The sequence below is a fragment of the Leucoraja erinacea genome, chromosome 1 (genome assembly GCF_028641065.1).
Source record: "Leucoraja erinacea ecotype New England chromosome 1, Leri_hhj_1, whole genome shotgun sequence".
NCBI classification, from domain to species: domain Eukaryota; kingdom Metazoa; phylum Chordata; class Chondrichthyes; order Rajiformes; family Rajidae; genus Leucoraja; species Leucoraja erinaceus.
Window position 1 is genome coordinate 141983863 of NC_073377.1, and position 23045 is coordinate 142006907.

A 23045-nucleotide genomic window follows, 5' to 3' on the forward strand; every position below is an offset into this window, starting at 1 on the left:
TCTCCTAAATTCTAGTGAGTACAAGCCGAGTCTATCCAGTCTTTCTTCATAAGAAAGTCCTGACATCCCAGGAATCAGTCTGGTGAACCTTCTCTGCACTCCCTCTATGGCAAGAATGTCCTTCCTTAGATTTGGAGAACAAAACTGTACGCTGTATGAATCAGAAGCTCATTTTCCCTGGGGACAATATGCCTGTTCAGGATTATCGAGCAACTAGAGAATCACCGCCTTCTTATTTACTCATTTGAAGAATGGTAGCATGGTTTTTGTTGGGAATGTAGTGCTGGAGGAACTGCATCCATGAGTATAGTGCATACAAAGAAAGGTCAAGGTGCCTGACTTAAGTGGAGGAAAAATCCTGAACTCCTGGATTCAGCATAGAGCACGGATACATGCAAGTGAATCACTGGTGCACTGTGCAAATCATACACGCGTGCACTGGGGAAAATTATCACCTCATCCTTTTTAAGCAATTCAAAGCCTGCATGGATGCGCACTGGATGCAGAATTGGCTAGCATCCATTCTGAAGACAATAGTTAATTCCTGCAGGATCTAATATGGGTTTGCTGCAATGCTGTGTAAGTGCTTGTACTGCAGAGGCAGTAGTTCCGTACGCTCTATCTTCCCATTTGCTCCTCATAATGTAATTGAGTTTGGCATGGTTGTAGTTATGTCCAGTATTATCAAATTTGTTTGGATACCATGAAAAAAACAAAGCTTTTCAGTGCCTCCTCCATTGGCAGAGTGAGGCCCAGCCCAAATTGGAGGAACAGCCCTCATATTTCACTTGGGTAGCTTACACTGTGGCGGTATGAACATTGACTTCTCTAACGTCAAGTAGCCCTTGCTTTCCCTCTCTCTCCATCCCTCCCCTTCCCAGTTCTCTGATCAGTCTGACTGTCCCCGACTACATTTTATCTCTGTTTGCTTTGCTGTTACCCTCTCCCAGCGAACAATGATCTATTCTACAGTTCCCTTGCTCTCCATTCCCTTGGTCCTATTTTCACACCTTACACTTCCTTATCTCTGCACCGCCCACTCCCCTGACGTCAGTCTGAAGAAGGATCTCGACCTGAAACGTCACCCTTTCCTTCTCTCCGGAGATGCTGCTCGTCCCGCTGAGTTACTCCAGCATGTTGTGTTCCATCAAAGCTTTTCATTGTACATATCCCGGGACTCGTGGCAATATTAAACCTAAACTTATGCGTAGCAATCTGAAAAAAATTTGTTTTAAGGCGGTACTTACCCGGCCCTCCTTGCTGTGCACAAGCAACTTATCTTGTTCTTTTGGATGAAACACCAAGGTCTCCACAGAGAAGAAGATTTGCTGCCGTTGAAAATTGGCTCCCTCGTCTGTGCTCATGAAGAGGCTCTGATCACGATCATTCATTGATGAACTCACGAGAATTATCTGAAGGAGAACAAAAAGAAAACGGATCAATTTCCTGCCTTAACAAAAAAAAGTGACCCAGTACAAGAGTAATCTTCTATTTCTGTGTTATCAATGAAGCAGCTTTTTTTTAAATCAAAAATAATTATTAAAATATTAAAATATACAGTACAGTAAAAAACAAAACAGAACCCACCACCATAATACACGGCAAACGATAAACTATTATACAACTATCTTACACTCCTTGTCAAGGATGCAACTTTCTTACTCTTTATTGTCAAGGGCCTGTTTCCGTGCTGTATCTCTAAACTACACATAGGCACATCTTAGATATAGTACAAGTGTATAGGAATAGTACACTGAGATAGTACACTCACTAGGTATGGTGTCATTTTTAGGTCCTAGTTGTTATAATTGTAGAGTTCTTAACCTGGCCATGAAGGCCCGTTGTCATGGCAGCATTGCAGGGTCAGCCTTGCCAAGGGTATTCACTGGTATCCATCAATTCCATCATTCAAATCACTAATATAAAATTTGAAAGGTAGCAGACCCAACACCGGCCCCTGCAGAACACCATTAGTCACCGGCAGCCAACCAGAAAAAGGCTCCCTTATTCCCACTCTATCTTCTTCCATTCAGCCAATCCTCTTTCCATGATAGTATCTTCCTTCAGATACCATGGCATCTCATCTTGTTTAGCAGCCTCACGTGCGGCACTTTATCAAAGGCCTTCTGAAAATCCAAGTAGCCCATATCCTCGCAGTGTAAGAGTCCCAGGTTCGATCCTGACTACGGGCATTGTCTGCGGAGTTTATACTTTCTCCGTGGGACTGGGTGGTTTTTCTCACGGTGCTCTGGTTTTCTCCCACACTCCAAAAAGGTGCAGGTTTGTAGGTTAAATGGTTATTCTCCATTGTCCCTAGTGTGTAGGATGTGAAAGTTATATTTATGATAATTATGGATAGGGACAGAGAGGTCCACGAGCTAAAATGATAAATTGGGGCAAGGCCAATTTTGAGGGTATGACAGGTATTTGCTCAAGTAGTTTGGAACAGGTTGTTTGATGGAAAAGGAAGTCAGGAAAGTGGACAAAAATGCTGGAGAAACTTAGCGGGTGAGGCAGCATCTATGGAGCGAAGGAAATAGGCAACGTTTCGGGCTGAAACCCTTCCAACGTTGCCTATTTCCTTCGCTCCATTGATGCTGCCTCACCCGCTGAGTTTCTCCAGCATTTTTGTCTACCTTCGAGTTTGCAGCATCTGCAGTTCCTTCTTAAACCTTAGGAAAGTGGGATCTTTAAAAGTGTGCTGACAAGAGTTGCACAACCCTATTAGAGTGAAGGGCAAGGCAGGCAGACGCAAGGAAGTCTGGTTGATGAGGTAAATTAAGGCTGTGCTTAAGAAGCAGGCATGGGACATGTATGAGCGGTTGGGATCATGTGCATCCCTGGAGGAGTTACAGGAACTAAGGAGTAAACTAGAAAATGTAATCAGAAGGGCAAAAAGGGGACAGGACATAGCTCTGGCGAGTAGCATTAAGGATAATCCCAAGAGGTTTTTACAAGCACATGACGAGGAAAAGGTTAACTAGAGAGAGAGTGGGACCCCTCAGGAATCAAAACGGTCAACTCTGTGTGGAGCCACAGGAGATGGACAATGTCCTCAAGGAGTATTTCTCCTCTGTATTTACCGTGGTGAAAGACAGGAGAACGCGGGATCTTGGGGCATGAAAATGGAAGTGTCTTGAGATCAGTCAGTACTACGGTCGCAGATGTGCTGAAGGTCCTGATGCCGTATAAAGGTGGACAAATCTCCTGGGCCTGATCAGATATATCCGAGGACATTGTGGGAAACTAGAGATGAAATTGCAGGAGCCCTCGCTGAGATTTATGAATCGTCGTGAAATACAGGAGAGATGCCGGAAGACATTTTGCAGGGTGGCAAATGTTGTGCCTCTATTCAAGAAGGGCTGCAGGGAAAAGGCTGGGAACTACAGCCCCGTGAGCTTACCATCTGTGGTCGGAAAGTTACCAGAGTATTCTGAGGGATAGGATATACATGCACTTAGATGGACCTGGGCTGATCAGGGATAGTCAGCATGGTTGTGTATGTGCGAGGTCGTGTCTCACGAATCTGATTGAGTTTTTTGAAGATGTGACCAAAAAGGTCGATGGCAGAGTTGTAGACATTTTTGTACATGGATTTTAGTGAGGCACTTGACAAGGTTCAGCAAGGCAGGCTGCTCTGGAAGGTTAGATCCCATCGGATTCAAGGAGAGATAGCTGAGTAGTTAGAAAATTGGCTTCATGGAAGGAAGCAGAGGGTGATGGTGGAAGGTTGTTTTTCAGACTAGAGGCCAGTTACAAGCGGTGTGCCTCAGTGTTTCGTGCCGGGCCCTTTGCTGTTTGTCATCTACATCAATGATTTGGATGAGAACGTACATGGCATGATTAGCAAGTTTGCAGATTACACTGAAGTCGGTGGTATTGTAGATAGTGAAGATGGCTGCCAAAAATTGCAGCAGGATCTTGATCAGTTGGGCAGTTCGGCTGAGGAATGGTTGATGGTTGATGGAATTTAATACAGAGAAATGTGAGGTGTTGCAATTTGTAAGCACTAACATGAGTAACACTGAATAGTTTGGGAGGGATGTTGTTGTTGCATAATGCGTTGGTGAGGCCGCATTTGTGTATTGCGTTCAGGTTTGGGCACCATATTATAAGAAATAAGTTGTCAAGCTGGAAAGGGTGTGGAGAAGATTCACGAGGATGTTGCCAGGACTTGAGGGTCTGCGCTATAGGGAGAGGTTGAGCAGGCTAGGACTGTTCCTTGAAGCGCAGGAGGATGAGGGATGATTTGATGGAGGTGTACAAAATCATGAGAGGAATAGATCGGGTAGATGCACAGAGTCTCTTGCCCAGAGTAGGGGAATCGAGAATCAGAAGACATAGGATCTGAGGTCAGGACAAAACCAGGTGTTCTGGCACTGGGAGACAGCAGCTCCATCAGCTGTGCCACAAGAATAAATTAAGATGGTTAAAAATGCAAAAAAGGAATGCTTTCCTTTATCAGCTGAGACATGAAATAGAAATTTAGGAAGTCATACCAGAAATGTACACAATGCTCATCCAACCACATGTCTAACTACAATGTATATTTCTGGCCAACACATGACAGGGAATATGTGACTTAGACGGCCACAGTAGAACTTTGTATAGATGTTGCCAGGACTGTCAATTTTTGCGTAAGAAGAAATATTGGATAGGTTGGGGACTGTTTTCTTTGGAAGAGGAAAGTCTGAAATGATGTGTATACAATTATTTAGGCTTGTGATTGCCTTCCAATAGATGATGAGGCAAAAAAACCCCACTATGTTCAAATCTAATGGAATTGACATCGACAGATTAGAGGGCAGGTAAGGAATTGTTTTTCATCCAGCGCTTGCTGAAACTCACTGTCTGGCAGCTTGGCTGAGACAGAAATCTTTACGTGGAAGTATTCGTGTTGAAGAGCAATGAAGCTAGAGGTGAGATTAAGTCGAATATCTATTTCTTTATGACCAGCATCCGCACGATGGGCTGAACAGCCTCCTGTTTTACATCTTGAATTCTCTAACTGAGTCTGTTTCCAGGCACCCTTTCAGGCAGTGATTTTCCAGATCACAGGATGAAAAAGATTTTCCTGATGCCATCCCTGATTCGTTTACTAGGGAAATGTCTAAGATTAATTACAGTATGTGTAGAATATGACAAAAAGATCATTCAATTGTATGCAGAGGATTCACAACACAGAACGCTACAGATGTATGCCCCTCTCCATCCGTCGTGCAACGTCTTAGCCATGTTTTTAAATTTGCTGTGAGAGCATTTTGCTAATGCTGATCAGAGGCATCTTCTCCTCCTGGGTAATTTGCAATTAAGCAAACAGCCTTGACAGGATTCTGAAGTGCTAGTTCAGGTTATTAAAAACACTTGACGTAACCTTCACACTCAAAGTGGCTTAAATTAATTGTGTATTAATCATATTGCCACAATCGCTCATCTGAGACAATGCTCTTTAAATAAAAGTAAACAGAGTCTGTCCTTTAAAAAAAAGCACAACAATTTACGTGGAATGTCATTCTGCAAGTCTGCCAGCAATTAAGATGCAATTTGCCACCAACTTAGAGAAATTTCTTTGGTATAATGCAATGAACACAAAGCCATCAGTTCATTTACAGCATTTACAGCATGGTTTTTCACTCCGTATCAAATAAGGAGACCACAAATAATCGCAAGTGTTGTTAAAAGTGCAATAATCTTAAATTAACATCTTCCAGTATTTCCAACACTTACAAATTATAGGTTGTTTATTTCACATATCTCCTTCAGAAAGAAAGTCATGTTTTGCTTAATATACCCAATGAAGGTCCAGGCTGATGATTTGAGTGAGTACTATTAAATCTCACTGTGAATTTTGGTGCTCAAGTTCTACACGTGAGTTTTATTTAATATTAGACCAAGTGGGACCCGTTGGGCGTCTTTCCCCCAACGCAATAATCCACCACTCACCCATTTCCCCAACGTAACACGTTCCCCCAGCTCAATATTCCACCACTCACCCATAGCCCCCACGGTAGGCCTGGCCCCCCAACACAACCCGTTCCCCCAATGCAATATTCCACCACACACGTATAGCCCCCAACTGCGCAGTCACAGCTCATTTTCCCTCACACCCCAACACTCCCTCCCCCTCTTCTTTACCCTCCCTCTTCTTTCCCCTCTCTTCCACCACTCCCCCAATCCCTCCCTCACCCTCCCTCTTCTTTCCCCTACCCTCAGTCACTCCCTCCCTTCGTCCATAACTCCTCTCCTCTCCCTACCCCCTCCTATCCCTCTGTTCACCCTCCCCCACTCTCCCTCCTCACCTCCCCAGGATCTTTCCCCTCTCCTCCTCTCCTCCCCCAATCCTTCCCTCATCTCTCCCTCCCTCTCCTTTCCCCTACCATCAGCCACTCCCTCCCTCCATAAAAAAACAGCATTTGCAGTTCCTTCCTCCACAGATTCATTGTTAGCAGTGGATTAGATCCCGTTGTCAATTGGACCGGTTTGCATCGTGTGTGCATGTATGAGTTACACAAACTCTATGCAACCTCCTCGGCCATCTTCACTATACTCAAAGCCACCAATTTTGGTGTCATCCCCATACATGCCATCTAAAGTACATTGTCATCCAAATCATTACTATAGTAGACCCAGCACCACTGGTCACAGGCTTCCCATCTGAAAACAAACACTTCACTACCACCCAAGCTAATTTTGTATCCAATTCATAAACTAAGCCTGGACCGCATGTGTTCTAACTTTCTTGTTACAGGCCAATAGACAATGAACAATAGGTGCAAGTGTAGGCCATTCGGCCCTTCGAGCCAGCACAGCCATTCAATGTGATCATGGCTGATCATCCTGAATCAGTACCCTATTCCTGTCTTCTCCCCATATCGCCTGACTGTTATCTTCAAGAGCCCTATCTAGCTCTCTCTTGAAAGTATCCAGAGTACCAGCCTCCACCAGAATTCCACAGACTCACAACTCTCTGTTAGAAAAAATGTTTCCTCATCTCCATTCTAAATGGCTTACCCCTTATTCGTAAACTGTGGCCCCTGGTTCTGGACTCCTCCAACACCGGGAACATGTTTCCTGCCTCTAGTGTGTCCAAACCCTTAATAAACGTACATTTCAATAAGATTCCCTCTCATCCTACTAAACTCCAGAGTGTACAAGCCCAGCCGCTCCACTGCTAAAGTCTGTGGAAGGCAATATCTACCCACCCTGAATATCATCAATCTTTTTGGTCACCTGGCCGGTGTGGGCAAATTGGGCCAAAGGGCCTGTTTCCACACTGTATCACTCTATGACTGCCAAGCAAATGCAAGTCATGTATGTTGTCAGGTGCACAAGTGTGGTGAGGTACAGGTTGAAAATGTTCGGCAATCTGCTGCGACTATGATGGGTGCCAGCAAGTCGTCGAAAAAAATCGGATCAGTGAGACAGGCCCTTTACACAGTTATCTCCTGCACGACTGACGTGAGGCTGGCTTTGTTGCCTCAGCTTGTAATATAAATCACACACTCGGATAGTAATTTACCTGTTTAAAGGTAGTGGTAACAGGGCTTAAAAGCTCACCACACTGCACTCGAATGAATTCATTAACTTTAATTGTTTCAACTGAAGGAAATAAATCAATAATTATTGGCTCTGTCTGACTTTTGGCAATGCAGGCAACCTGAAAACAAACTAAGTGCTTTAGTGGCGTGCAATGAACAGCTGTGTCCCCATTAGATGTTGATACACACCTGTAACCACAGATAAAACACTTTCAAATGTTCAGATTCACATCATAAAAAAGCAGAAAGTGAGTTTTTAAGTTGTAGGTGTACTTCTGAATTACAGAGCTTTCATCGAGAGGGGGGAACTCCACTGGTTGAGATTGGGATTCCCAAAGCATAAAAATAAAAAGAAATGTCGCAAATTTCCCGTTTCAGGACCTGTTCCAGGACTACATAGAAACATAGAAAATAGGTGCAGGAGGAGGCCATTCGGCCCTTCGAGCCAGCACCGCCATTACGTTTGAACCGTTGCAAGTGTCCTTTGGAAGTGTATTTATTTTCCAAAACGATAGACATGGAATGAGGATGAACTAAGCAGGGAACTTGTGTTGGAAAGAATTGCAGATGCTGGTTTAAATCAAAGATAGTCACAAAATGCTGGAGGAACTCAGCGGGACGGGCAGCATCTCTGGAGAGAAGGAATAGGTGACGTTTCGGGTCAAGACCCTTCTTCAGATTGATGTCGGGGAGTGGGTGATACAGAGATAGAATGTAGTCGGAGACAATAAGACTGGTGGGAGAACTGGGAATGGGGAGGGGATGGAGAGAGAGGGAAAGCAAGGGCTACCTGAAGTTAGAGAAGTCAATGTTCATACTGCTGGGGTGTAAGGAGCCCAAGCAAAATATGAGGTGCTGTTCCTCCAATTTGCGATGGGCCTCACTGATAATGGAGGAGGCCCAGGACAGAAAGGTCAGTGTGGGAATGGGAGGGGGAGTTGAAGTGTTGAGCAACCGGGAGATCAGGTAGGTTAAGGCGGACTGAGCGAAGGTGTTCAGCGAAACGATCGCCGAGCCTGTGCTTGGTCTCACCGAGATACAGGAGTCCACACCTGGAACAGCGGATACAGTAGATGAGGTTGGAGGAGGTGCAAGTGAACCTCTGCCTCACCTGAAAAGACTGTCGGGGTCCTTCGACGGAGTCGTGGGGGTGGCATAGGGACACGTACTTTCCCCTACATCTCCTGCGGTTATAGGGGAAAGTACCTGGGGAGGGGGTGGTTTGGGTGGGGATTGGATGGGTTGACCAGGGAAGTTGCGGAGGGAACGGTGTCTGCGGAAAGCAGAAATGGGTGGAGATGGGAAGATGTGGCCAGTTGTGGTATCCCGTTGGAGGTGGCAAAAATGTTGGAGGATTGTATGCGACGGCTGATGGGGTGGAAGGTGAGGACTTGGGGGACTCTGCCCTTGTTACGAATGGGGGGAGGGGGAGTAAGGGAGGAGCTGTGGGATGTCGAGGAGAACCTTGTGTGGGCCTCATCTATAATGGAAGAGGGGAACCCACGTTCCCTAAAGAATGAGAACTATCTCCGATGACTTTGTATGGAACAGCTCACCCTGGGTGCAAATTCAGCGTAGACGGAGGAATTGGGGATAGGAGATAGTCTTTACAGGAAGCAGGGTGGGAAGAAATGTAGTCTAGATAGCTACGGCAGTCCGTAGGATTTAGTAGATGCCAGTCTATAGTCTGTTTCCTGATTGGAGATGGTGAGATCTAGAAATGGTAGGGAGATGTTGGAGATGGTCCAAGGAAATTTGAGTGCAGGATGGAAATTAGTCGTGAAGTTGAAGTCAGTGAGTCCTGCATGGGCGCAGGAGGCAGCACCGATGCAGTTGTTAATGTAGCAGAGATAGAGTTCGGGGATAGGGTCATTATACGCCTTGAACAGTGATTGTTCGATGTACCCAACAAAGAGGCCGGCATAGCTGGTGGCCATGCGGTGCCCATAACCACGCCTTGGATTTGGAGGAAGTAGGAAGAGTCAAAGGAGAAGTTGGTAAGGGTAGGGAACTTGTCATTCCAATTGTTGGATGGACATGGTGTGATGTTTTCCATGTAATTTTAAATGTTGAAAAGCCTCCCAACTGAAGCTAAAATATCATCTTTGTACACAATGCCAAACTAGAGAAGGAGTATGTACCAGGAAATGATGGTTGCGTCTCGGACTGCAGGCCTGTGACTGGTGGTGTACCTCAGGGTTTGGTGCTGGGCCCGTTACTGTTAGTCATCAATATGAATGATTTGGATGAGAACATACACGGCAAGATTTGCAAGTTTGATACAAAAGTGGGTGGTTTTTCAGATCGTGAAGATGGTTGTGAATAATTGCAGCAGGATCTGGATAGATTGGCCAGATGAGCTGAGGAATGGTTGATGGAATTTAATACAGAGAAGTGTGAGGTGTTGCATTTTGGGAAGTGTAACATGCGTAGGACCTGCACAGTGAATGGTCGGCTTCTCAGGAGTGTTGTACAGCAGAGGGATCTAGGTGCATGGTTCCTTGAAGGTTAAGTCGCAGGTAAATAAGGTGCTTTAGGCACATTGGCCTTCATCAGTCAGAGTATTGAGTATAGAAGTTGGGAGGTCATGTTGCATTTGTATAAGATGTTGGTGAGGCCGCATTTAGAATACTGTGTTCAGTTCTTGGCACCATGTTAGAGGAAATATGTTGTCAAGCTGGAAAGGGTACAGAGAAGATTTACGAAGATGTTGCCAGGTCTAGAGGGTCTGAACTTTTGGCAGAGGTTGAGTAGGCTCATCATACCAAGTGCTCATGTTAATGGTGTACATCAGCTGTTGTATGAGTAGCTTGTTGGATGACAGTGCATATGCCTGGATGTATATGCATGTCCCAGAAGGGCAGCACTGTGGCACAGCGGTAGCGTTGCTGTATTACAGCGCCAGAGACCCGGGTTCGATCCTGACTACGGGTGCTTGTCTGTACGGAGTTTGTACGTTCTCCCCTTGACCTGTGTGGATTTTCTCCGAGATCTTCGGGTTCCACCCGCACTCCTAAAAGATGTACAGGTTTGTAGGTTAATTGGCTTGGTCTAAGTGTAAAATTGTCCCTAGTGCATGTAGGGTGGTGTTAATGTGCGGGGATTGGTGCAGACTCGCTGGGCCGAAGGACCTGTTTCCGCACTGTATCTCTAAACTAAACTAGATAAAAAATCCCAGATTCCATGGGATCCATGGAATAAGTACTCTACATTCTTTATACTGACTCTTATTTACGAAAAGGGCTTATATTTATAATTGTATGGATTATATTCAATCAAGGTCAGGCATCTAGCTCACATAAACACTGACGACACCAATCAAAGTTCAAAACCATCATCTTTTATTGCTCTCTGCCTGCTGCGGTTCATAGGGGGATTTTGAAAGGCAATAAAGGGGCTTTGTAGATGACATTTCATCCACATTAACACTGGAAATCCTCTATGGTCATCAACTTCTGCAAATAAGGGCAGAGCAACTTTACCTCACTGGAGACCTTCATGAAGGGTCATCAGACCTGAAAGATTATCGTCCCATGGAGTCAGAGGAGAATGAACTACTTCCCCTCTACCTGCATTGCATATCTGAACCTCCACCTAGACCTACTGTCCCATGTCAGTAGATCTATATATCCACCAGTCCTTGAACTGCTATCCTCTATAAGATCACCCATCACCCTCATGTGCTCCAAGGGATAGAGTCCTAGTTTGCTCAACCTTTCTCTATAGCTCAGGCCCTCGAGTTGTGACAACATCCTCGTAAATCTTCTCTGTACCCTTTCCAGCTTGACAATATCTTTCCAAAAACGTGGTGCGCAAAACTGAACACAATACTCTAAATGTGGCCTCACTAACGTCTTGTATAAATGCAACATGATCTTCCAACTTCTATACTCAATACACTGACTGATGAAGGCCAGTGTGCGGAAACCATTTGTAACCACCCGATCACTTTCTGCTTCATTCCCTGGTAAATTCTGTATTCAGGCAGATCGCTCTCCCTAAATGCCAAGGGATTCTAACCATACAAAGCAACCGAGCGTGCAGACGCTTATCAAAGGCCTTGCTGAAGTCCATACGACAATGTTTACGGCCTTCCCCTTGTCAACCTTAGTCATTTCTTCAACATTGTTCATTCAGTGGAATTCTCTGCCTCAGAGGGCGGTGGAGGCCAATTCCCTGGATGCTTTCAAGAGTTAGATAGAGCTCTTCAAGCTAGCGAAGTCAGGGGACATGGGAAGGCGGCAGGAACGGGGTACTGATTGTGGATGATCAGCCATCATCACATTGAATGGCGGTGCTGGCTCGAACGACTCCTGCACCTATTGTCTATTGTCATCAGCCTGTGGCAGCCATTGGAACGCTGAACGAGTGGTAAGATTAGTGATGCTGTCGTGAGCTTTGATATGCAGCAATAATATGCAGAAGGCATACATGAGGGGCGAGAGGCAAATAATACTGACAGCACAGGACAACGAAGTGGTAGAGCAGTGAAACTGAAGCGTACACAATCACCAAAGCACGACAGCCGTCTGCTGCTTTGACAAAATCTCTAAATTCACAATTCCGTGTCGCGTTATGCTTGCCGCTTCTTCAGCCTGCTCTCACAGATATGTTCGGGGGGGGCAGGCTATTAAGTAGTCTGAACACTGCATAGAAGATCTCAGATGTTATCGCCCACCCACTGACACTGGGGTGTTAATGGCATGTTACAGTACAGCTGCCATCCCCTTCACATTCAGTACCACGGGCTGCAGGAATCACAATCAATACCCTCCTGGAACCGCAGACCTAAAAAAAGATTTTCAAGCATGGTTGATTTTTTGAGACTGAGTTAGGTGCAGTAATTGCAATGTAATTAATTTAACAGCAAGCGTGAGTCTTATCATTTCTATTTTTGAGTTTTCCCCTCTCTGTCTCTGACAGTGATGCTCTGCATTTGACTGCTGAGAAGTGAGGTGGAATTACCCAGGGGTCCACATGAGTCACCGGCTACTTTTTCCTCTTGGTTCTGTTTGAAAGCTCCTCACCTCCCCATGACACCCTCGCAAACAGGCCAGTCCGACTGGTCACTCGCCGCGCCAGGGATAATGTGTACATTCAGCATATCCATCACTGCCATGCACATCCCCCCAAGCACATGATTAGCAACGCATGACTGGCGTCATGAAGGCGAGAGCACAAAAGCAATTTGGATGCGAGTCGTGCCTTCTTTAGGATGTTTTGATTTCCATGCTTCCATTATCCTGAGTAGATCTATTTCCGGACTATCTGAAAAGCTCTTTGAAAACTTATTATTAATAAGTCTGAGAATTCTCGATCAGACTTAAAACTGGCCCATGCTGTAGCAGATTTGATGCCTCCAGCAACAATTTCTCTCTGTCAGTAATCCAGCATGCTTGCAAAGGAAGCATGATGATTCCTATCAGATCAAACTGGGAGCCAGATGATCAGTCTTTGAGCCTCTCACTGGCCGATTGCATACCCCTAACTCACCAGCATACAACCCTTGCCCTAACATAACCCACCATCCAATCACTCTGCCATCATATTGTTTCCAGATCACCTCATCTTTCCCTTTTGGGTCAATGGCAGTAATATAAAACATAGCATCATAAGAGTTGCAGAAGACCACAATCATGGCTATTCTTCTACCTAGTCGAGACCAGAATATAGCTATTCTGCCATCAAGTCGAGACATTGGCCACACTCGCCCTCAAACAAACCTCGGAAAATGGGAGACTAACATGGCAAACGTTATCCTGTCAAAAGTGAGGTAGACAAAAAATGCTGGAGAAACTCAGCGCGTGAGGCAGCATCCATGGAGCGAAGGAATAGTTGACGATTTGGGTTGAGACCCTTCTTCAGACTGATATGGGGGTGGGGGGGGGGGGGGGGGGGTGGAAGAAGAAAGGAAGAGGCGGGGAGAGTAGACTGTGGGAGAGCTGGGAAGGGGAGGGGAGGGAGGGAGAAAGCAAGGACTACCTGAAATTGGAGAAGTCAATGTTCATGCCGCTGGGGTGTAAACTAGCCAAGCAAAATATGAGGTGCTGCTCCTCCAATATGTGGTGGTCCTCACTCAGGCCATGGAGGAGACCCAGGACAGAAAAGTCAGATTGGGAATGGGAGGGGGAGTTGAAGTGCTGAGCCACCAGCAGATCAGGTTGGTTAATGAGAACTGAGCGGACGTGTTGGGCGAAGCGATCGCCAAGCCTGCGCTTGGTCTCATCGATGTAGAGCAGTTGACACCTAGATCAGCAGATCAATAGATGAGGTTGGAGGAGGTGCAGGTGAACCTCTGCCTCACCTGGACAGACTGCTTGGGTCCATGGATGGAGTCGAGGGGGGAGGTAAAGCGACAAGTGTAGCGTTTCCTGCGGTTGCAAGGGAAAGTGGTAGAAGAGGGGGTGGTTTGGGTGGGAAGGGACGAATTGACCAAGGTGTTACGGGGTGCGGTCTCCGCGAAAAGCCGAAAGGAAAGGATGTGGCAAGTGGTGGGGTCACGTTGGAGGTGGCGAAAATGTCAAAGGTTTATCTGCTGTATGTGGCGGCAGGTCGGGTGCAAGGTGAGGAATAGGAGGACTCTGTCCTTGTTACGAGTGGGGGGGGGGGGGGGGGGGGGGGGGGGGGGAGTGAGAGCCGCCAGAGTTCACGCCTCCATTCTGCCGACCAGCCCCCCAGCCGCCGGCGCTGTCGGCCGCTTCATCCGACCCAGGCTTCTACCCACGAGGCCCTGACCCGTGCTTCTACACGATGATCCGGGAGGCGTCGGGACCGCGGTGCCTCGATAAAGGCCTCTGGCCGCGTTCACAGTTCGTAGCCGCGAATAATTAAATAATTTGACCATAGATTTAAGGAAATGAAATATTTAATTTTAAATTTTGGGAGATATTATTTTCAAATAATGAATAATAAATTCATTTGGCATTTAAATACAACGGTAAAGGATACTTCTCTCTAATTAGAGTGGACACGCAAGGAACAGGTATGTTACAAATACATGTAATATGAAATGTTTTCAATATGACTTAAGGGTAAACAGGCAAGGAGCTGGTGTCAGTTTAAGGTTTGCTTATCACAAATTTTCTCTGTAAATTAAGAAGTGACAAGCAAGTACAATGTGTTATTTTAATTTAAAAAAATGTATAAATTAAGGGTAAACAGGCAAGAAAACAGTCATTTATCAAGAAATGGGGTGTTACCCCTTGGAACCCTACCAGGGGGGGCAATGTTCCCTGGACCCCCATCTCACTTCCTCTTTTTTCATTTTTTTCTTGTCTAATGCCTGAGAGGAGATCTTGGTGAGAGTTTCATCTATAGTCGAAGAGGGGAACCCCCACTCCCTAAGGAATGAGGACATCTGCGATGCCTCCAAGCCAGGGCATCGGAGATGTCCTCATTTTTTACGGAACGTGGGTTACCCTCCGACTATAGATGGCTCTCACCAGGGTCTCCTCTATATCCCGTAGCTCTGCTCTCACTCCCATCCCCCTACTCGTAACAAGGGCAGAGCCCCCCTTGTCCTCAACTTCCACCCCACCAGCCGTCACATACAACAGATAATCCTCCGACATTTTCGTCAACTCCTACGGGATACCACCACTGGCCACATCTTCCCATCTCCTCCCCTTTCGGCTTTCCACAGAGACCGCTCCCTCCGTAACTCCTTGGTCAATTTGTCCCTTCCCACCCAAACCATCCCCTCCCCTTGTACTTTCCCTTGCAACCGCAGGAAATGCTACACTTACCTCCCCCCTTGACTCCATCCAAGGACCCAAGCAGTCTTTCCAGCTGAGGCAGAGGTTCACCTGCACCTGCACCTCCTACAACCTCATCTATTGCATCCGCTGCTCTAGGTTTCAACTGCTCTGCTTGGCGATCGCTTCGCCCAACACCTCCGCACAATGTGCACAAACCAACCTGATCTCCCGGTGGCTCAGCACTTCAACTCCCCCTCCCATTCCGAATCTGACCTTTCTGTCCTGGGCCTCCTCCATTGACAGAGTGAGTCCCACCACAAATTCGAAGAGCAGCGCCTCATATTTTGCCTGGGTAGTTTACACCCCAACGGTATGAACATTGAATTCTCCAATTTCAGGTAGTCCTTGCTTTCTCCCTCCTTCCCCTCCCCTTCCCCTGCTCTCCCACAGCCCACTGTCTCCGCCTCTTCCTTTCTTCTTCCTGTCCCCGTCCCCCACCCCCACATCAGTCTGAAGAAGGGTCTCAACCCGAAACGTCACCTATTCCTTCGCTCTATAGATGCTGCCTCACCCACTGAGTTTCTCCAGCATTTTTATCTATCTTCGATTTTTCCAATTATAGTTAGGCAAATTACTGTATGACAAGAGTAAAAAGCTCCTGTTCAAACAGGATATAGATGAGATCTGTGTTGTTGCCATTACTGATATAAAAAATGATATTTCAGGTCTACAGAGGGGTGATATATTAGATTTTTTTTTAGAGATACAGCGCGAAAACAGGCACTTTGGCCCACCGAGTCCACACCGACCAGCGATCCCCACACATTAACACTATCCTACACACACTGGGGACAATTTTACACTTATGCCAAGCCAATTAACCTACAAATCTGTACGTCTTTGGAGTGTGGGAGGAAACCGAAGATCTCGGAGAAAACCCACACAGGACATGGGGAGAACGTACAAACTCTGTACAGACAGTACCCATAGTCAGGATCAAACCCGGGTCTCTGGCGGCTTAAGCGCTATATGGCAGCAACTCTACCGCTGCGCCACCGTGCCACCTAATACAAAATGTATTTAATTATTGAGTAATTAAAATAGTTCCCCAAATTTAAGTATACTAAGGTGAAAAAAATGCAGGTTATTGTGGGAGTGGGAGAGGTAAGTGAAAATAATTGATTGCTTATAGAAACATAGAATATAGGTGCAGGAGGAGGCCATTTGGCCCTTCTAGCCACCACCACCATTCATTGTGATCATGGCTGATCGTCCCCAATCAATAACCCGTGTCTGCCTTCTCCCCATATCCCTTGATTCCACTAGCCCCTAGAGCTCTATCTAGAAACCCTAGAAATCCATCCAGTGATTTAGCCTCCACTGTCCTCTGTGGCAGGGAATTCCATACATTCACAACTCTCTGGGTGAAAACGTTTTTCCTCACATCAGTGTTAAATGGCCTCCCTTCTATTCTAAGACTGTGGCCCCTGGTTCTGGACTCGCCCAACATTGGGAACATGTTTTCCTGCATCTAGCTTGTCCAGTCCTTTTTATAATTTTATATGTTTATATAACATCCCCCCTCATCCTTCTAAACTCCAGTGAATACAAGCCTAGTCTTTTCAATCTTTCCTCATATGACAGTCCCGTCATCCCAGAGATCAATCTCGTGAACCTACTGCCTCAATCACAAGGATGTCCTTCCTCAAATTAGGAGACCATGATAGTACTTCTATGAGTAATGTAATCTGACAACTCCATAATTTATTGTAAAGGAATAGAGTTAAGCTCAAAGAGGCTGCAGATTTTCTCAATACACAAAAGGATTAGAGATCTAGAAATTCTCTGGTGTTTTCTGATCACACAGATGCCGATTTTCTTCATGGGCCTGCCATTTGATAAATTTTAGGACTTAAATTTCGAGGTTAAACAGTACTGAGTTAGCCACAACCAAGGAAGGTTTTTCCTTTTCACATGCTCCATAAAATACACCAGGGAAATCAGGTAAGCGAGGTTACAGTTAAGGGGCTGTACCACTTGGGCGACCTAATTGGCGAGTTTAAAGGAGTTTAGGAGAGTTTGAAAAAATGTCATGTTGAAGACCTCCTTCGAGCATATTGTAGACCAGCTTCGACTAACTTCGGGAAAGTTGGAAACCGAATAGTGGAGAGTGAAGACGACCTCCTTCGATCTCCGATCTCCCTTCAACTATGATGAAGACTATCTACGACTAGCTTTGACTACCTTTGATTACCTTCGATTACCTACGACTAACATGCCGACCTACTACGACCTACTTCGACTAAACCTACGAGTAAAAAAAGTTTCGATTTTTTCCTTGGCGACTTTTTTTTACTCACAATTTCAACATGTTGAAAAATACGCCGCGACCTAGCTGAGGCCTCGAGTACACGGGGACTACTCTCGAGCATGAAGGAGAGTTACAAAGACCTCCTACAACCTCGTGTTATCCATGCTGTGAGTATGAGTCAGGGGCAAACTGGCCAGAACTCACGTCGCCCAAGTGGGACAGGCCCTTTACGTGGAACTGTGGGGGAATTAAGATGGCAGTAGGTGACAGCAGAAGAGATGGATCAAGTCAGTGGTAAGTCTAGAGCCTGCAATTGGCAGTCAGCGGCTCAGTGTGAAGTCAGAGATTTGTAAATCATGGTCAGCATTGAGAAGAGTGTGGAGGTGTGAAGAAGAATCTAAAACCGAAACGTCACCTATTCCTTCTCTCCAGAGAGGCTGTCTGACCCGCTGACTTACTCCAGCTTTTTGTGTCTATCTGAGGTTTAAAGCAATTTCCTTAATGCCTCAGCAAAAAAACTATAAAAGATTGGCTGGGCTGAGAGAACCCAACAACAGGCATGCTTCAATTCTACAAGAATGTTCTTCCGGCAGCGATCCCTGCAGGAAAAATGAGAGCTATGTGGAAAATGACATAAAAACGTGAAAAACATGGGAAATTCCTGACCCACACGGGCCTGATTTACAACACTAAATGCCTGGTCAAATTTCCAAGTTAGTGTTCAACATGGAAACCAGCATTCCACTTCAAAAGATCCTGATCCTGATCTCCTTCCTGAGTTCCCGGTTGCTAAACACTTTAACTCCCCCGTAGACACAAAATGCTGGAGTAACTCAGCGGGTGAGGCAGCATCTCTGGAGAGAAGGAATGGGTCGAGACCTTTCTTCACACTGATGTCAGGGGAGTGGGTGGGACAGAGATAGAATGTAGTCGGAGACAGTGAAACTGGTGGGAGAACTGGGAAGGGAGAGGGGATGGAGAGAGAGGGAAAGCAAGGGCTATCTAAAGTTAGAGAAGTCAATGTTCATACCGCTGGGGTGGAAGCAGCCCGAGCGAAATATGAGGTGCTGTTCCTCCAATTTGTGCTGGGCCTCACTCTGACAAAGGAAGAGGCCCAGGACAGAAAGGTCAATTTGGGAAAGGGAGGGGGAGTTGCAGTGCTGGACCATCGGGAGATCAGGCAGGTTAACACGGACTGAGCGGAGGTCTTCAGCGAAACGATCGCCGAGCCTGCGCTTGGTCTCGCCGATGTAGAGAAGTTGACACCTGGAACAGCGGACACATGTAGATGAGGTTGGAGGAGGTGCAAGTGAACCTCTGCCTCACCTGGAAAGACTGTTAGGGTCGTTGGATGGAGTCGAGGGGGGCAGGTAAAGGGACAGGTGTTGCATCTACTGCGGTTGCAGGGGAAAGCACCTGGGGAGGGGGTGATTTGGGTGGGAAGGGACGAGTTGACCAGGGAATTGCGAAGTGAACGGTCTCTGCGGATAGCAGAATGGGGTGGTGATAGGAAGATGTGGCCAGTAGTGGGATCCCGTTGGAGGTGATGAAAGTGTCAGAGGATTATATGTTGGAAGATCATATACTTTAACTCCCCCTCCCATTCCCACACTGACCTTTCTGTCTACTACTTGATTTAGTTATACTGTTCTTGCAATTTTGAGGGTTTTTGTTCACTATTTCAGACTGCAGTACAATCTTTGCACCATTCTGCATTTGTTGTATTTGTCATCATGATACACATGGGCTTCAGGCAAACACAAATTTCATTGCACCAAGGCGTGTGTGACAATATGTGGCACAGGAAGGGACTGGTTGACTCATGAACACCGTATTGAGATCCCAACCATCGTTCTATGTATTTTTCCCTGCCCGATATCATGACATCCATCCCCACCACTCTTTTACTTCAAAACCAACATAGTCTGCTCTGTTGATTCCTCCCACCCTCTGCAGACCAAGGATTAGCCACTGACTCTAATTTGGCCCTGTCTTTTTGTTAGTACACAGAGCTGTCCTTGTTCCAAGCCTATTCTGGCACACAGGGCGGTCACAGTGGCGCAACGGTGGAGTTGCTGCCTTACAGTGAATACAGCGCCGGAGACCCGGGTTCGATCCCAACTATGGTGTGAGACAGATTTTCCAGATCACTGGGTCTTATTGCCATTAATACCCAAACACAGTATTAATTCACTTTTTTGGTGTCAGGAAACACTTTAATAATTTTTCCACTGAATCAGTTACGTTTAAAGGGAGGTAGACACAAAATGCTGGAGTAACTCAGCGGGTCCACGCTGACCAGCGATCCCCGCACATTAACACTATCCCTCACGCAGCAAGATCTCGAGAGGGGGAGAAGGCAACAACTCTACTGCTGCGCCACTGTGATCTTTGCACTCTCTTGGTGAAGCTCCAGTGCAACTTCTGGATGCTCTCATGTTATTCCATCCTTTGTTCTTTCCCCAGTCAGACTCAAATCATACTCTCCATCTGGTAGCTGCTACAACTACAGCGCACCTTGTCCACAAATTAAAACGGACTGCACCTTTACAAAGAGCAGTCTATCTTTAATTGGAACCAGCCACTCATGAACCTGACCCCTTGCTTGATGCTTTTAGCCAATTAGCCAGATGGTTTGTACTTCGGGGGTGCTGAACTCATTGATATGAGCAAGAGGCACTAAGTTGGCGAGCTGTCTGCATTCCAAACAAACGATTAGGCAGCATGATCACTGCATCCATTTTTGAAGATGATTGATTTTAACGCGGCAATCTCCTTTGGCACAGGAAGGGACTGGTTGACTCATGAACACCGTATTGAGATCCCAACCATCGTTCTATGTATGTTTCCCTGTCCGATATCATGACATCCATCCCCACCACTCTTTTACTTCAAAACCAACATAGTCTGCTCTGTTGATTCCTCCCACCCTCTGCAGACCAAGGATTAGCCACTGACTCTAATTTGGCCCTGTCTTTTTGTTAGTACACAGAGCTGTCCTTGTTCCAAGCCTATTCTGGCACACAGGGCGGTCACAGTGGCGCAACGGTGGAGTTGCTACCTTACAGTGAATACAGCGCCGGAGACCCGGGTTCGACCCCAACTATGGGTGCTGTCTGTACGGAGTCTATATGTTCTCCCCGTGACCTGCGTGGGTTTTCTCCGAGATCTTCGGTTTCCTCAAACACTCCAAAGATGTACAGGTATGTAGGTTAGTTGGCTTGGTAAATGTAAAAAAATGTCCCTAGTGGGTGTGGGATAGTGTTAATGAGCGGGGATCGCTGGTCGGCACGGACCCGAAGGGCCGAAGGGCCTGTTTCCGTGCTGTATCTCTAAACTAAACTAAACCCACAATTCTTTCTCTGCTGTGTCAATGCCCAAAGCTGCGCTCCCATCTACACTCAGGCAGAACTGGTCAATTTTATCACCTCCACCATTAACTCACACCTTGCCTTCAGATACACCAGGACTGTCTGACATTTCCCTTCCTTTTCCCAATCTCTCTGTCTCCCTGTCAGGAGGCAGGCATGCCACTGACATCTGTGATGAACCCACCGACTCACACAGCGGCAACTATTCCTCCTCTCTCCCTGCCTCCAGGATGAATGCTAGTGCCGGGGCTGCCGCAAGGCTCAGTGCTGGGACCACAGTTCCCATGATTAATGATTTAGACAAAGGAATTAAATGTGACATCTCCAAGTTTGCGGATGACACAAAGCTGGGTGGCAGTGTGAGCTGCAAGGAGGATGTGATGAGGCTGCAGGGTGATTTGGATAGGTTGGGTGAGTATAATGGGGAGAAAGCAGGAACAGGGTACTGATTCTGGTTGATCAGCCATGATCATTTTGAATGGCGGTGCTGGCTCGAAGGGCCTATTCCTGAACCCATTTTCTATGTTTCTATGCTTCTTCTCAATTTCTCAATCTTCTTCTGTTATCCAGACGAGATCTTCCATTCTAGGACTTCCAAAATATCCTCTTTCCAGAAACATGGCTTCCCCTCCATAGTTGACAGACCCCTTGCATGTATATACCCCATTTCGCACATGCCAGCTTTCACAACACTGCTACCTACAGTGGATGGGGACACAAAATGTCCAAGTTCCCCAGAGATGCTGCCTGACCTGCTGAGATACTCCAATACTTTGTGTCCTTTTGGGTAAACTAGCCCAATCTACAGGTTCTTGTTTCCACTAGACAATAGATAGACAATAGACAATATGTGCAGGAGTAGGCCATTCGGCCCTTCAAGCCAGCACCGCTATTCAATGTGATCGTGGCTGATCATCCCCAATCAGTACCCCGTTCCTGCCTTCTCCCCATATCCCTTGACTCCGCAATCTTTAAGAGCCCTTTCTAGCTCTCTCTTGAAAGTATCCAGAGAACCTGCCTCCACCGCCCTCTGGGGCAGAGAATTCCACAGACTCACAACTCTGAGAGAAAAAGTGTTTTCTCGTCTCTGTTCTAAATAGCTTACTCCTTATTCTTAAATCCATGTCCAACAATTGTCTTGTTGGTGTCGAAATGTGGTTCATCTAGAAATTCGGTGACATGCTGTTGCTTTTTTTGGCACTTTATGTATAAATATTGATTTTGATTTATTGAAATGGAAGACAGACACAAAATGCTGGAGTAACTCAGCGGGACAGGCAGCATCTCTGGAGAGAAGGAATGGGTGATGTTTCGGGTCGAGACCCTTCTTCAGACAGACGTCAGGGAGATACATAGATAAGGAAGTGTAAGGTGAAAACAGGACAATGGGGATGGCGATCAAGGAAAATGTAGAATAGATCATTGTTAGCTGGGAGAAGGTAACAACAAAGCAAACAGAGATAAAATGTAGTCGGAGACAGTGAGACTGGTCGGAGAACTGGGAAGGAGGAGGGGATGGAGAGAGAGGGAAAGCAAGGGCTACTTGAAGTTAGAGAAGTCAATGTTCATACTGCCGGGGTGTAAGCTACCCAGAAAAAAATTAGTTTAGTTTAGTTTAGTTTATTGTCACTGTGAAACAGTACAGAACGCTACGAGTACAGGTACAGTGAAAAGTGCTTTTGTTGCGTTCTGCACAGTCAGCAGAAAGACTATACATGATTACTATTGAGCCGTCCACAGTGCACAGATACAGGACAAAGGGAATAACATTCAGACCACAATAAAGTCCAGCAAAGTTCAATTCAAGATAATGTGGGATAAATTCACAACGCTCCTCAATTGCCACAGAGGCGAGGCTTACTGGTGGGTTTGGCAGAGATGAAGAGCAAAGATCAGTCACCTGCTTTGTAAAAAAATCTCCCCTCTAAAAACGGTCCACAATGTAAAATATTAAATCGCAAGCAGATGTTACAAAGGATTATTCATCAATTTTAATTAGAACAGCTGCATGGGAGGATAGGGCTCTTAAGTGGCAAACATAATCCTGACTTGGAGGGAAAAAAAAATTCTGACCGGGCTCAGCTCAGAGACGGAGTTGCAAAAACCGAGTCTGACAAGGATCGCTGCT

The 23045-nt window shown here is 46.2% G+C and overlaps 1 protein-coding gene across 2 annotated transcripts in view; it reads right to left on the reverse strand.

The window, feature by feature from the left end:
• sorcs2 (sortilin-related VPS10 domain containing receptor 2) overlaps positions 1-23045 on the reverse strand; it is a 736913-nt gene that overhangs the window by 219712 nt on the left and 494156 nt on the right. For both annotated transcript variants that reach the window (XM_055644862.1, XM_055644870.1), the window contains exon 4: positions 1248-1412. In XM_055644862.1, coding sequence (XP_055500837.1) covers positions 1248-1412 — 165 coding nt within the window. The remainder of the gene's footprint in view (positions 1-1247; positions 1413-23045) is intronic.